Genomic DNA, 14,865 nt, shown 5'->3' on the forward strand with positions numbered 1-14,865 from the left:
ACGTTTGCAAAAAGAGGATGAATGCATTTTCTTTTACAGGATCATATCTATATTTAAAAATATTAATTGGTTATCATTGGTATCATTGGTTATCATCATCAAGTCATTAAGAGCCCTTGTGGAAGGTCCAGCCACTTGCAGCTCCTTGTGGCTCAGGTTGATGACCCCTGGGCCAATGGCCAACCTAAAAGGGGAGGTTAAAGCTTATACATAACATGAATGAAACATGAATGAAACCATTCTGCTGGTACATCTCCATTCATGCTGCATGTTTAAGATGTAATCACATTAAAACACTTGAAGTTACACTGTAAAGCTTTTGGCCCTGCATCTGCTGTGAATTGTTCTGCTTCAGCAGGAAGCTTTCGGAAAATTAAAAGTAGACTTTGGTATACATAGGGTTTACTGGGATATAAAAATAGAGCTTACCTATTTTTTTCTCATGCCCTTGTTTCTTCTATCATGAGTTGATTCTAACATTCACTCCAAGCTCAACCCGATCTCTGTTTTCCTTCAGCCGAAGCCAGAGAACGCAGTAACGGTAGCTGTTTCTTCCCGAGTCTTGTTTCGGACTGAGCGGGAGCAGAAGGTGTTCGAGCAGAAAGGCGTGGAGGAATATCTGCGATACCAGATTGAGCACGAGAATGAGCCCTTTGCTCCGGGACCCGCTTTTGCCTTTGTCAAGGTTAAAGCACAGATCTGAACAGATTTTGAGTGTGATTGTGTTAAACTTCTTCCAAAATGACTGTTTCTAACACCCAACAGGCACTGGAGACGGTTAACTCTCGTCTGAGGGAGCTGTACCCCCAGAGCGAAGAACTGTTTGACATCGTCTTGGTGACGTACAATCACGCTCATGTTGGGATCCGTCTCATCAACACCATCAATCACCACAGTAAGCGCCATAAAGATGAACAAGGATTTGAACATTCCTTGCTTTGACAAACCACTTTGGTGCAACCACAACAATTAATGCAGTATCATCCAAAATTTTGCTAGTTAATGCAGTGATACAAAGTAGTCTAATTTGCTGAGCTTTCAGTCATCAAAATAGCAGTTACCTATGAAATCTTCCATCATGCATTTACTTCTGTCTTGAGAATGAAATGTTGGACCACTTGTTTGCTGAATATTGGACCATTTGCATGTTGTTGGACGCCACTATGCCTTTCCAACGTCATCGGCCATTTTGTACCGCAGGATAGTCTGTCCTACAAAACCCAGTGGCCCCTGCGGCTGATAAGACAGGGGCGTCGCAGCCCTGAGGCCACCGTCAACTATATAACAGAGGATGAGACGACCCACCATTGGCCTTCAGCTGTAGACCGTGACGCGGTGACCACGTAACTGAAGCATCATCTGGAGAAGAGTCCCGAGTGGATTTTATTTATTCTCTTTTGTTGGCCAACGAAAAATTCATAACTGAGGTTTCTGGAATGAGAAGGCCAGAAATTAAACTTTTACCGATCGAAGACGTGAGTTTGACACGTAACAAAAAAAAACACGGAGTTTCAAGGAGATGAATCGCCACCTTGTTTTTGTCCTAGTCGACTGTGACGGTCAGATCATATTTTTCCCTTTCGCCAAGGAGGCCAGAGGACGAAGATTGACCGCTTTTCCTGAAGTTAACTGTGGACGCACATTAACTTTCAACTTCCATCCCACTCTCTCTCAACTCTGCTCAGAAGGAAGGCTTCAACAAAGTAAAACACATCCTTTTATAATTTTTTAAAATTTCTTTATTAGGGATAGCTGGGCAGGGTAGAGGAGATTTTTAGTGCGATTAGATTCGCCATTTAATCTAATGTGTCCTGAATTATATTTGCATGCAACCTTTTTATTGAAACTTTGATGTGCCGTGTTGGATGTCTGGAAGCTGCTGTGCTGCCCAGCTTTGTGTGTGCTTTGCGGGGTTATTTACCACCTGAGAGCAAGCGCAGGTGCGCTGTGAGACTGGACTGTTATAATAACCTCATGGTGAAATTCACCATTTTCTTGGTCTTAAACTTTACTGCCTACTAGCTTGCCGACAAAAGTTTTATAACGCTTTGTGTGCTCACCCCGTGCAGAGTTGGGGGATGTTTTATGACTGAATTGCAGTTTGAGCTCCGCTCCCCACCTCCACTCACCACCACACCCCTTTTGTCATATTATCATTTTTGCCATAACTGCTGGTTTGATCCCATACGCACCCACTGCTGTTTGCTTTATTTTGTTTAGTTAGATATTTTACCGCCTTTTTGTGTAGAACTTTGCATGTTTAAGTAGGTGAAGATTATTAAATCGGAAGAGCGGATTGTATCAGGGCTGTGATTTAATAAATGTTCACATAGATAAAGAGAAGGCGTTTTGTGTTTATTGTGTGCAAGAGTGATTTGTCAGTCAAAATAAGGTTGAAGTTCCACACGTTTCGGCAGAAACGGTCGATTAAACAGTGACATCTCTGGTAATAGTTATTAATTATTACTGAGTATTTAACGGTTGTAATTATCAAAGGCGTTGAGCCACAATTACAATACCAGAAGACATCTCTAGTCTCGATTCATAAATGAGGATTTTGGTTAAGAAATTAATTTTGTCAAATTATGATTTTCAATTATAATTATTGATAAAGATTAATTAATCAATAATCATAATTCTAACATATGGCGTTCCTTGACGGGCCTTAAAAAGACAGACATCACATCACTGTTGCACAGAATAAACAATTGTGATCTGCATTTACTAGACGTTTCATTGTGAGAGTTTTGAGTTTTGCAGAAAGGGTTCGTGAGTAGGGGATATCTTGACCAGAGTTTGCTAAATTCTGCTGCAGAGGATAAAATAATCTGTCAGAGGTGTTTGTTGTGGATGCAAGGTGAACGTTGGTTTAACTTGTGGAAAATTTTAAGTTAATTTCCATCAGGCCAGCCTGCTGCATCAGCTGCAGAAAATCAGCGCTGATAAGCAGCAGACCTGCCCCCAGTGTCCGCTGGGCGTAATTACAGTTGTGACCAACATTCTCCCAGTCAGGTAGAGAACAACACCAACATCTGGTGGCCATTTAATAAAATTGCTGGATTTCCCAAACCGCAGACCTGCACTCGGTACCATCTGGTGGTCACTAGTGAGAATTGCATTTCCTACTTTGATTTTAATCACTCAATTCATTAACACAGGCAGATAATTCCATCACCTATGATCAAAAGGGCATAACTTAAAATTGAAAGTTGAAGTTACAGATCATTCATTACCACTTTTGGATAAAATTGAAGCGTTTTTGCTGGGTTTTATTGTGTGAAGTCTGTTTTGATCTGACTCATAAAACTAACTTAGTTGTCTAACAGGAAGGTAGGTGATTCATATTAGAGAACACTAACATTTATTTGAAGCTAAGAACAGCATTGAATGTTTTAGTTTCGTTTTCCCATTTTTAAAATTTTACTTTGAATTTGGTTTTGGGTTATTTCAGAATTCTTTCTCTTCTTCTTTCTTCCCCTTTTTGTGTGTGTTTGCTTGATTACTCCCACTAAAGCATATACTTGGGTAAGCCACAGTTTGAACGGTCAAACCTGTGTGCCCATTTAAGCAAACCCATACACCTGGAAGATACATAAATGAATCAGACAGCTAGCTGAACAGCTTAGCCTGTTGTGTACTGCTGCTAATTAATTTAGTAATTATTGATCACTGAACAACTCAGTCTGTTGCATTGCTGCTAATTTCTTTAGTGGTGGTTCATAGATAAACAGTTTTGTGTGTTTGCATTGTGCATTTTGGGCCAAAGGAGGGAACATTCCAGACTGCAGCTGGAGATGTGTGTATGGTGGAGGACCCCATAGGAATGCAGGTACAAGAGGCGATTGGGTCATTGATTCTGTTATCCTCAGAGGAGCGTAAAGGTCTTAATGATTATGGCATTGAGCAATGTGAAGCCAGGATTCAGGAATTGCTCCAAGTCATTAAAAACCCACCAAAGGACAGATGGGTCTCAGATGTGTTAGGACAGCTCACTCTGTTATATCAGTGAAGGTTAATGTTGGAAGTTGACCAGCGTGTCAAACTGCAGTTCGAGCTGAATGATACTTTGCAGACGGTGGATGTCCTTAGAGGTGAACTAACAGAAGTTGGAAATAGGTTGGAGACAATAGAGGGTAGCCATGCCACCCTCCCATCCCTGGAGGCATGGGGGGGCGAACCGAAACCCACCTCACAGGTTAAAACCTTTGGAGGTGAGCCATACCTGCGAAACCCTGAGAGAACCTGCAGGTCAGATCTGGAGAATGTACAAGCTGCTCTCCAGAGATTACCTTTCCAGGCTCATGGGGTTCCCCATACATCCACCGAGGCCAGAACAAGTGAAAGTAGTCAGAATAGGTTCAGTGGTGCGGTGCCCCAATCAGCAGCCATGAACTGTACCTGGATGGGGACCCTGCAGGTGTAAATAGTTCACGGCTCAGATGCGAGCAGCCTTCAAACTTGACTCGCAATATGGTCCTCTACGATCCCTCACCTCCGCCAAGGCGACAGGAAAGCCGGCCCTGGGATTCAGGTCGTTCCTACCGCCCTCAACCGCTGCCCAGGACCAGAGTCCGGGAAGCACAGGGCCCACCGTTGTACCGTGAGCAGCCTCCACTGCCTCCTCCGAGGATGAGGCGTGATGCACTGATACACCCTGAGTGCAGCTGGAGTGAACTCTCCGATGATGACTCAGATGGGCCGGCACCAATCCCTGAGAGTGGATTGCGTACCCGCCAGCTTGAGTCTCTGGCCAAAGACATAGAGCGTATCGACCCTAGTAATGCAGAATCGAACATTGATGATTATTTTAGGGAAGTTGAACGCTGTCTTCTAGATTTGTATTGCCCATCAGTACGGGAAAAACAGAAGCTCATCTGGAAGACAACATCCAGGAGCGTCCATGTTTTCATGGAGAGCCTGACCCCCGCAGTCCGAGACCGTTATTCAACCCTTTGCGAAGACTTAAGGGAAGAATATTCTGTGTACACGGACCGGGCCTCCGCTACACTTGGTGCTTTCACTATCCAACAAAAGAAAAGCGAAGCACCCAGGGAGTATTACCAGCTCTTGAGAGCTGTTTACTTCCAAGGATGCAATGCGCCCAGCATTGAGGAGGAACATGCTTTTAAATCCGTGTTCCTCCACAACCTTCATGAAAGTGTGCGATACGATGTTACTATGTATTGCAGAACCAAGACCATGAGCATGCAAGAAATCCGCAAATATGCTCAGATGGCGTGGGAAACACGTGCTCGCCCGACCAAGGGATCAGAGAGCGAGGCTAGGGTTTTACAGGTCCAGACTGAAAGGAACGGCCTTGCATTGGAAGATCAGGAAATGCCTTCAACCAGAACCCATGTGAAAATCAGGTTCAGGGAACAACGTAGGTTTGATCAGCTGTACCGGGGGGGGGGTGGTACTGAATACCAACCACAGTCAAAGTTGCCGGACCTCTTCCGGTCGAACAGACGACCTGGCCATCATGTGAAGCCTAAAGGTAAACCTAATGGAAAAGGGTGGAACTGACACGCAGAAAGGATTATGGGGAAAGAGATGGAGGAGGCCTTATGTAAGATGGTGACAGAAGCGGTGCGTCAGGCCACCACGCCCCCACAACCCTTGAAACAGGAAGCCGACCCTCCAGTTAAACCGGACCCAAACTTCCCGTCAGCATGACTAGGCGTGGACCCAGTCTCCTCAGCCACCAAAGTCTGATTGGATGGGGAGACAAACCTGGGAAACTCCAAGTACCCCTTGGGACCTCCCCAGGAGAAACACCACAAACCATCTTTCCAAGGTTCTCAGGTGAACTGAACCAAAATGGACATGCACGTCATCTATACAGTCTGATCATGATAGGAGGACGTTTCCAACTGAGTTTCTACTTTAAAATAGGATCAGAGATCAACTTGATGTGCTCAATCATGTTTGAGGAGGTGAGTAGAGCCATGCTCTCCTTCAATGAACCATTTCAGGCCGAAGCTTGTGATGTAAGCATCACCAGCCCTACCCAAGACAGATCATGCATCACTAGTTGGGTGGAGCTGGACATCACACTCAGAGACATGACTCTGGTGCACCCCATCTATATGTGCACATTAAACAAATGGCTTTTTCTTGGTGGCCAGGACCTGCTGGACAGGCTGGCCCCACTCATTGACTGCCACCAGGACCAACTCTGGGTCCAGGCGGAGGTGCAATAACCACTGGGTGTAAGCATCAAACCACTCTTTCTGACCAACCAGGTCACCAGCTTAGAGGAGCCCAAAGAACCTCTCAGGCCCTCATCAGAGCCGGTCATGGGCACCTCTGAGACACAGCTGCACCCAGCCATCCAGAAAACTCCTCCCAGATGCAGTCATGCATTGCTTGACTCTTTAAAGAACCCAGGTGTGAACACTTACAACCCCAAAGTGGTGGAAGGTGTACACCTGAAATCCATGTTCATACCAGAAATGCTTCTAGCATTCTGGCTGGAAAATTCATCAACCAGTAGAGAGCTGCATGACCGCTTGTGCCAAAAAGACCCCCTTTTAACTGAGGCACAACACAGCCACACACTTAGCAGACAGGCTCCGCCCTCTCCTCAAGACAGCCAGAGTGTGCACCTCCAGTGTGCAGATTGGCATCAAACAGCTCTCCCATGCTTTGAGCATTTTTCTAACAGACCAAAGGGGGGTCACATTATCCTACGCCCATTACTCTCCGGTAGGGTGCCATAGGAGCTACAAATCCACACTCCACACCCTCTAACAGATGGTGTACTGGCCTCCAATGTCTCACGACACCCAGGTCTACAAAGGATGTTTAACCGGCTGCCTGTTTCAGCCATCCCAGCCAATCAGTCAACCTCTGCTTCAGCGAGGGAGGGTTACATTACCTTGGTTCCACCTCCAGACCAACTGGGTCAAACCAGCTCCAAAATTAGCAGGAGGTTACAAACTCCTCCTAACTGTGACATGCAGCTTCATTAAGTGGGTTGGATGCTTGTCAGAAAAGATTGACACCGTCATCCAAGCTGCTGCAGTTTTGCTGAACCAGATGAAGTTCTACATCGAACTCTCCTCCCCAAGAACAGAGCTTGTCTCCATGTCCAGGAAAGGAGAGACCAGTGCGTAGGACTAGGTTAAACAGGTGCATGTTTCATAAACTCTCACTAACATGCACTAACCAGTAACAACTTTCTTCAACAGAAACAGTTAAAAGTATAAGTACCCTCCAGGGCACCGTGGTTACTCTAAACTTAAACTCCACTCTTATTAACAATACCCTGCATGCACTGCAAACCCTCACAGAAGTGGTCAAGAATGATTTGATGTATACACAGGTTGTAAGAGATTTTATGCCATACCTGATTAGGGAGGTTGGTTCATCGGTAGACAGCCTAACCGAAGGACGGATACCCACTTACCTGGTTCCGCTGGATTTGGTAGAGAAAATCCTAAAGTCCACCACAACAGACACCCTGCAACCTCCACAAACACACCTAGCTTATAGCTTAGGCAGCACAATTCCAATCTTTGTCAATCCAGATAACTTAGAGATAGGATTTATGTTCAATCTTCCTATCATCGAAAGAGCAAATATATACAGGCTTAAAACAGTGTTAAATGTCGGGTTCTGGAAGGCGAATACACACGTACATCTGAAAACACCATCACTCTTAGCTTACCACGAGGCTGACCCAAAACTTTACCTAATTCCCAATTTAGACCTGTGCATCAAAACCAAGGACCTCCATTGGGTGTGCCCAAGTAATCCCTTTATTAGAGACGTCACCGATTACATGTGTGGTTTAAGGGAGGGGTCCCCTGAACAAAACTGTCAGGCTAAAGTAACTCTGAAGGACGTAGGAATAGAAACCAAGGTCGAACGTGCGGGTAATCGATGGCTTGTAAGTACACCAGTAACAGAAGCGTTGCTATCCTACGATCATCACGACACAGTTACCTGAATAAAATTACCCAACCAAACAATTTTCGTCTCCGTACCCCAAGGTGCACTCCTCCATCTTGGAGACATAATCCTTCATCACCTTAATCTCGATCGATATGATACAGAAATTGAAATTATGGATGCCTTCAAAGGATATAATTTCAGCATTGATGCTAGTATTGAAGAACAACTTGGAGTGGAAGGTACCAAACAGATTAAGTTCAGCCTCACCACTGCAGAGTTAAGCTTCACACCTATCCCTCAGTTCTCCCGGCGAACAGAATGGACAGAAACCCTCACTATGACCGTTACGGTAGTTCTCCTTGTAATCGGGTGGGTCGTGACGGCAGTAATGGCACACACCGCATACAGGCAGGTTAAGCGTTTACAGGCCAGTATTGATTCCCTCACATTCATTCTCCCACGGTTCATAGCACCAACTTTGCCAATGACACAGCCAGGTCCCAGTGCCTAATGGAAGTTGGTTGGACGAATAAGCTATGAACCATGATTTTTTTTTGTTTTATATATATATACACACATATATACGGTGTCTTTTATTGTTGTTTCATTTTGTCTCAGGATTACCAAAGCTGATGACCAAAAGAATGTAATGATGATATGAATGTATTGTCCTGTATTTTCTCATTGAACAACGTGGAAAGGTATGAGTTAGTCAGAGTTTAGTCCTGCCCAGGCTAACCTCTATTCCACCCAGTCATAGGTTTTGAGGAAAAGAGAGACAGTTTTGTTTTGTTCTGCTTCGCCACGGATCACTGATTGTTCAGCAAAGGACAGAATGGTCCCAGTAGCTTCAAAGACTGCGATTCATCCCACCCTTTGAACCTAGGGGGGAATGTTGGACCATTTGTTTGCTGAATATTGGACAATTTGCACGTTGTTGGACGCTACTATGCCTTTCCAACGTCATCGTTCATTTTGTGAGCAAGCGCAGGTGCGCTGTGAGACTGGACTGTTATAATAACCTCATTTTGAAATTCACCATTTTCTTTGTCTTAAACTTTACTGCCTACTAGCTTGCCGCCAAAAGTTTTATAACGCTTTGTGTGCTCACCCCGTGCAGAGTTGGGGGATGTTTTATGACTGAATTGCAGTTTGAGCTCTGCTCCCCACCTCCACTCACCACCACACCCCTTTTGTCATATTATCATTTTTGCCATAACTGTTGGTTTGATCCCATACTGCTGTTTGCTTTATTTTGTTTAGTTAGATATTTTACCCCTTTTGTGTAGAACTTTGCATGTTTGAGTAGGTGAAGTTTATTAAATCGGAAGAGCGGACTGTATCAGGGCTGTGATTTAATAAATGTTCACATAGATAAACAGAAGACGTTTTTTGTTTATTTTGTGCAAGAGTGATTTGTCAGTCAAGACAATGTTGAAGTTCCACACATTTCGGCAGAAACGGTCTATTAAACAGTGACGTCTCTGGTAATAGTTATTAATTATTACTGAGTATTTAACGGTTGTAATTATCAAAGGCATTGAGCCACAATTACAGCACCAGAAGACATCTCTGGTCTCGATTCATAAATGAGGATTTTGGTTAAGAAATTAATTTAGTCAAATTATGATTTTTAATTATAATTATTGATAAAGATTAATTAATCAATAATCATAATTCCAACAGAAAGATGAATTTCCCAAGCCCACAAACTGCTTCTGTCATTGCCAAAAGAGTTTATTGATTCCAAGCCAGGTGGAGTTTAGATATCTTGGAGCTGAAAATGAAGGAACTGTCCTTCTTGTGAACTCTGGGGAGTGTGTTACACTTTCAGACACATACTAGTGAACAGGAAATGCTGTCACATTGGGAGTATGGAAAGGGCCCAAAAGCAGGTTAGCACAAAGGAGGCCATTAAAGAGGAAAAACAAACCCATTCTGTTTGCCAAAAATGAAAAAATGCTGCAGCGGCAGGAAGCCAAGAAATACAAAGCTGAAAGCAGGAAAATAAATCTGCAGAACAATAAATTCATCACCTGTAGGAGCAAGATACTAACAAAGGTTTCCTCTTGTATCTGTTGGAAATGAGTCCTGCCACAGTCACATAGTATGTTTCCAACAAAGGTTTTTTGCTCATAATATACAATTGTAATTTCTTGCTGCCTTAGGTATCTAGAAATGTTACCGTTAGTAAAGGTAATACAGACACACCGCCTGAAAAACAAACACAGTGTTGGATGTTTCTGTTTTCTGCCAAAAGACTCAGATACTGCCAGGAATGAAGGTAAAGGTGGCTCTTCCAACAGTTAACACAGAGACACACACCCCAAACAACCAAGTACACACAGACTAACTCTTAGATAACCCACGCATGCAGAGGGATAACATGCAAGCTCCATACAGAAAGACCCCAAGGCTAGGATTCGAGCCCTACGACCTTTTTGTGTCAAGGCAACAGTGCTACTAACTGTACTACTGTGCAGCCTTGGATTCAAATGTTAAAACCCAGCATTGCACACAATATTAATTATTAGAGTCAACTATTTATCGGACTTGTTTTTTCTGGACTGTGGGAGAAAACCAGAGGACCTTGAAGGGGAGAACATGAACACAGGGAGAACATGAAAAGCCCATACACCACAGCCAAGATGAGACTTTCTCATCCCGGTGACTTTCTTGCCCGGTATTAACCACTGCAGTCATCATGGTACCCTATTTGTACCCTGTATTTAGCGCCATCCATTTTCCAATCAACTCCAGCTAGCTATTCTGTCCCTGTTAAAATGAAGCATCCCTCAGACAGCTGCAGTTGATCCAGAATGCTGCTGCCCGCATCCTCACTAGAACTAAGAAAGTGGAGCACATCACCCCGGTTCTAAAGTCCTTACACTGGCTCCCTGTAGCTCAGAGAATAGAGTTTAAAATATTTGTGTTAGTCTATAAATCACTGAATGGCTCAGCACCAAAATACATTACAGACTTGTTGTCAGTGTATCAACCAGCCAGACCTCTCAGGTCATCTCGCATACCCAGAACCAGAACCAAACATGGAGAAGCAGCTTTTAGTTCTTATGCTCCACTAATCTGGAATAAACTTCCAGAAAACTGTAAAAGTGCTGAAACCCTAAGTTGCTTTAAGTCAAGATTGAAAAATTATTTGTTTAGAGTGGCCTTTGACTGTGCCATCTAGGCATGATTAGTTGCATTTTCAGTCCAATTTTCCTTTAATTTTCTTGTCCATCATTCTATTCTCTTTATTTTATTTTACTTTTTTAAATTACCTCTGTTGTTTGATTTTATCATTTGATTTGTTTTTCTGTGTCTGTATCTGTGTTTATTTGCTCTATGATTGTATTGTAATTGTATGTACAGCGCTTTGAGTGTCTTGTTGCTGAAAAGCGCTATATAAATAAACTTACCCTACCTACCTTACCTGACCTCACAGCATGATGCTGCCACACCACCACACTTTTCTGTTTTCATTTGTCAAAAACTAATATATCTTCCTCATTCCACTTCACAATTCTGCAATACTTTATCAAATGTTATACATTTAAGTATACACTTCAAGGGTATGAATACTGGGTAAATTTAAGCTGTAAACATATTGAGATGATCCAAAGATTTTGGAGTGAAACTGACGCAAGCTCGGCTCAGAGACAAACAGCGGAGTGTATGAACAGCTGAGTGACTGGATCCTTCCCTGGGAAAATCTCAAACCCTCTGGTGACATTCTCCGCACAGACCGCTTCCTGTTCAGCTCCTCTAATGTTTTCAGATCCGCAGACCTTCAGGCCATGCTGACTTCAGGATTATGTCCCGTGGGATGGAAGAATAATCCAAGAGGCCCAAAAGAAAAACAGAAACAATCAAAGCCACCAAAAACCACGGCCTTTCAGATGCTTTTATGTTTGACTTCTTTGGTGGTGCTCTTTGTGAAGGACGGTATGGATCTAAATAGTGTGCTGACCCCTGGTTTTCTCTCAGAATTAAAGGGAAGAAACGGACCCACTGATTACAATCATAAGAGAACAGAAACCATACATATTGGTTCTCTTAATCCTGAAATGAATGCAAGAACATTCTTCAGTGAGAACATCCTTATTATTATGCCTCAAAACATCTGAGAGGAAAAAAGGATTTGCAGGCTAAGGAACATGTTCTGTATAAAATATAGACCGCATGTCATTTTTGAGAACACAAATATGACTTAAACAAGCAATTTGATGGAAAACTTAAATGTGGATGCATGAAATAGTTCCTGTGAGAAATAAACAAAAACATCTAAAAGTCTGTCTTGATTAAGGCAGCAGTGTGTCTTTGCTGTCCTGCTGATTTCCTGCTTTGAGGTGACAAAGTTTTAGATCATCCGAGGCAGCAAATAAATACCGAGATAAATTATATCAAAATATTCATACTGTCGCTAAGGTGAAAGTGGTTGCACAATTTCTTTAGAAGTAGCCATTTCAAACACAAGGCAACAATGATTTCAAGCATGTCTGCCACTCTTTTAGTCTGTAAATACGGTCATGATGAAAAGACAACTGATTCTAATCATAGGGGTTTTTGGGTTGTACAGTCTGTCACAAATTTGCTATTTTATGTTTATCTTAGTTTACTAAAAAAGGAAACAGTGGAATCTTGAATCTTGCTGTCTGTTCTATTTAGGCTTGGGGCCCTAATGTAAATTATTTCAGCCAGTGGTAAAAACTATGGAACAAAATGGATTGGATCACCATGAAGCAGAGATGGGACCAGGTCCCGATTCAATGTATAGGGTATAAGTCCAAAGAAAAAACGCTTGAACCCAGTGTAAAATCCCAAGTTCTGAACTTTGAATTTTGACTCAAACATTAGGTCGTTGGTTCACCACATACAGTACCAGAGTTGTGTGTCAGCCTTGGATTCCCTGACTGTGCTTTGGACCAGGCCCAGTGCACATATACTGAACGGGCACATATAATAATAAGAGGAAATCATTAAATCAAGGCATACTACCAATGTGTTCTTGCTGTGCAACTTCACTAATGCAAGGTTGGGGGACTGCAGAGTTAGCAATCTGATTTTAAAGTTGATTTGTCATCTATTAATATTTTAAATTTGAGACTCGGCCACACATTTGTCCATGTGTTTAAAATGATTTTCCAGTCTCCCTGATGTAACCAGTGAGCAGGAACATTGACTATATCCGGTTGTTTTCAGTCAAATGGCTCAAATCTAATTAAAGTCACGGGTCATTGGTTTTAAAGTTGTTGGTGATTTCATCCAGTCAAGTCCAAAGTTTAGAAATCTGTGACTCGAGTGTGACTAAGTTCATAATCCACACCTCTGCTCTACAAAATGTTCTTAATACATTGTGAACTTCTGCGTTGGTCTATTACAGTTAAAAAAACAGTTGGTGGTTTTTAACCTTACAGAACATGAAAAAATAAGGCCCTGTAAATTTGGTAATATTATCCGACACTATTCGGTGATCTTTTGAATCTATTAGTCAAACTCAGAACCAGAAACACAAAGTGAAAGCTCAGTGAAAAGGTGACAGGATGGAAAAACCTTTACAGACACATCACAGATATCTACTTTACCCTCAAACTTTTATTTAGAGTTCCAGTGTTTATATGAACAACAGGACAGGACGCAATTAATAGCAGGCAGCACAGCGTGGGTGGTATTGTCTTCACCTTGTAAATCTGCAGCCTTTTCCATACTCCGTTATCAAAGAAATGTTTGCCCTTTCAGCTGATCTCACTGTTCTGTTAAGAAAAGATAAGAGTGATGAGAGGTAAAAGGTACTGCTCAGTCCAGAAACCATGAAAGCTGTGCTGAGGTGTGAGTGAATGGCAGAGTAGACCACTGTAGAGACTGACTGTCATCTTTTCCAAGATATTGTAACAGTGGCATGATATTTGAAAGGACAATCTCAAGTAACAGTACTGAAGAGGTTAGGTCTATGAGTACATATGGCGACACACAGATTCATAGATTGGTATGCTTTAGGTTGGACGGATAAAGGAGGTAAGTGTGTCTCCAAACTTACATTTACATTTGTGACGGCTGGACAGAAGAGGCTTTTTTCCTGGCATGCCTCCCAACTGGTATGTAGACACAATCTTGTGGCTGTTATGGAGACTTGGTGAACTTTGCTGCAATCCTTAAACAATGAATTTGTATGGTTTTCTAAACACTGCTTGCACTGTGTTTTCCAATTAAAGTCCACTCAATATGGGTTTGGTGTAAAACAAAGGATGAATGTTTTAAAAGCACGTTATGCACTCTGTTAAACAAAGTGGAGGACCTGTAATGCTGTGGGCCTGTTCCTCATGTAAATAACTGGAGAACCTTGTTACAATGCATGGCCTTCCTTATGACCTCTGAGATACCAGCCATCCTAAATAAAACTAACTTAAACTAAAACTACCTTGAAATGGATCATCACAAGTATCTTACCTGAGTAATGTATTGAAACACATGAACAAATGGACAAAAAAAGGGTTTACCCACCTCAATATTAACCTTCCTCCTTGGTCATTCCAGTTACCGGATCTTAACGCTATAAAAACCTGGAGGGGGAGCTGGGGAGAACATAAGAGATGACCAGGACTCTGAAGAGATATGTCCCTCTCCCCGTTTGCTCCAAGCTTGTGAAATGCTATGTGAAAAACTAAGAGCTGTCCTATTAGCCAAAGGAGGGGTACAAAGTATTACGATCAGGAATGCCAACAGTGGAGGGCACTGCACACACTTTCAGTCTGTTTTATTTCTTTCAAAGACCCGAAGCCAAAATGGAAAGCTACAACATTCTGCCAAAGAGACTGAGAGGAATGCAACTTAACTAGAAACTTTGTGCTACCATGAGGGAAATAAATCTCATAACGGTAATAAGTTAATAAGAGTAACAGCCAATACTAGGGTGTTACAGAACACACTATTCAGTGAGGTAAATATGTGTCAGACTATTATTGTAGA

At 42.5% G+C, this 14,865-nt stretch overlaps 1 protein-coding gene across 5 annotated transcripts in view; it reads left to right on the top strand.

Moving 5' to 3' along the window:
- nt5c1aa (5'-nucleotidase, cytosolic IAa) overlaps positions 1-14,865 on the top strand; it is a 43,547-nt gene that overhangs the window by 14,010 nt on the left and 14,672 nt on the right. For all 5 annotated transcript variants that reach the window (XM_047382975.1, XM_047382979.1, XM_047382976.1 and 2 more), the window contains 2 exons: positions 518-685; positions 766-895. In XM_047382975.1, coding sequence (XP_047238931.1) covers positions 518-685; positions 766-895 — 298 coding nt within the window. The remainder of the gene's footprint in view (positions 1-517; positions 686-765; positions 896-14,865) is intronic.

Source organism: Girardinichthys multiradiatus, chromosome 13 (genome assembly GCF_021462225.1).
Source record: "Girardinichthys multiradiatus isolate DD_20200921_A chromosome 13, DD_fGirMul_XY1, whole genome shotgun sequence".
Taxonomy (NCBI): domain Eukaryota; kingdom Metazoa; phylum Chordata; class Actinopteri; order Cyprinodontiformes; family Goodeidae; genus Girardinichthys; species Girardinichthys multiradiatus.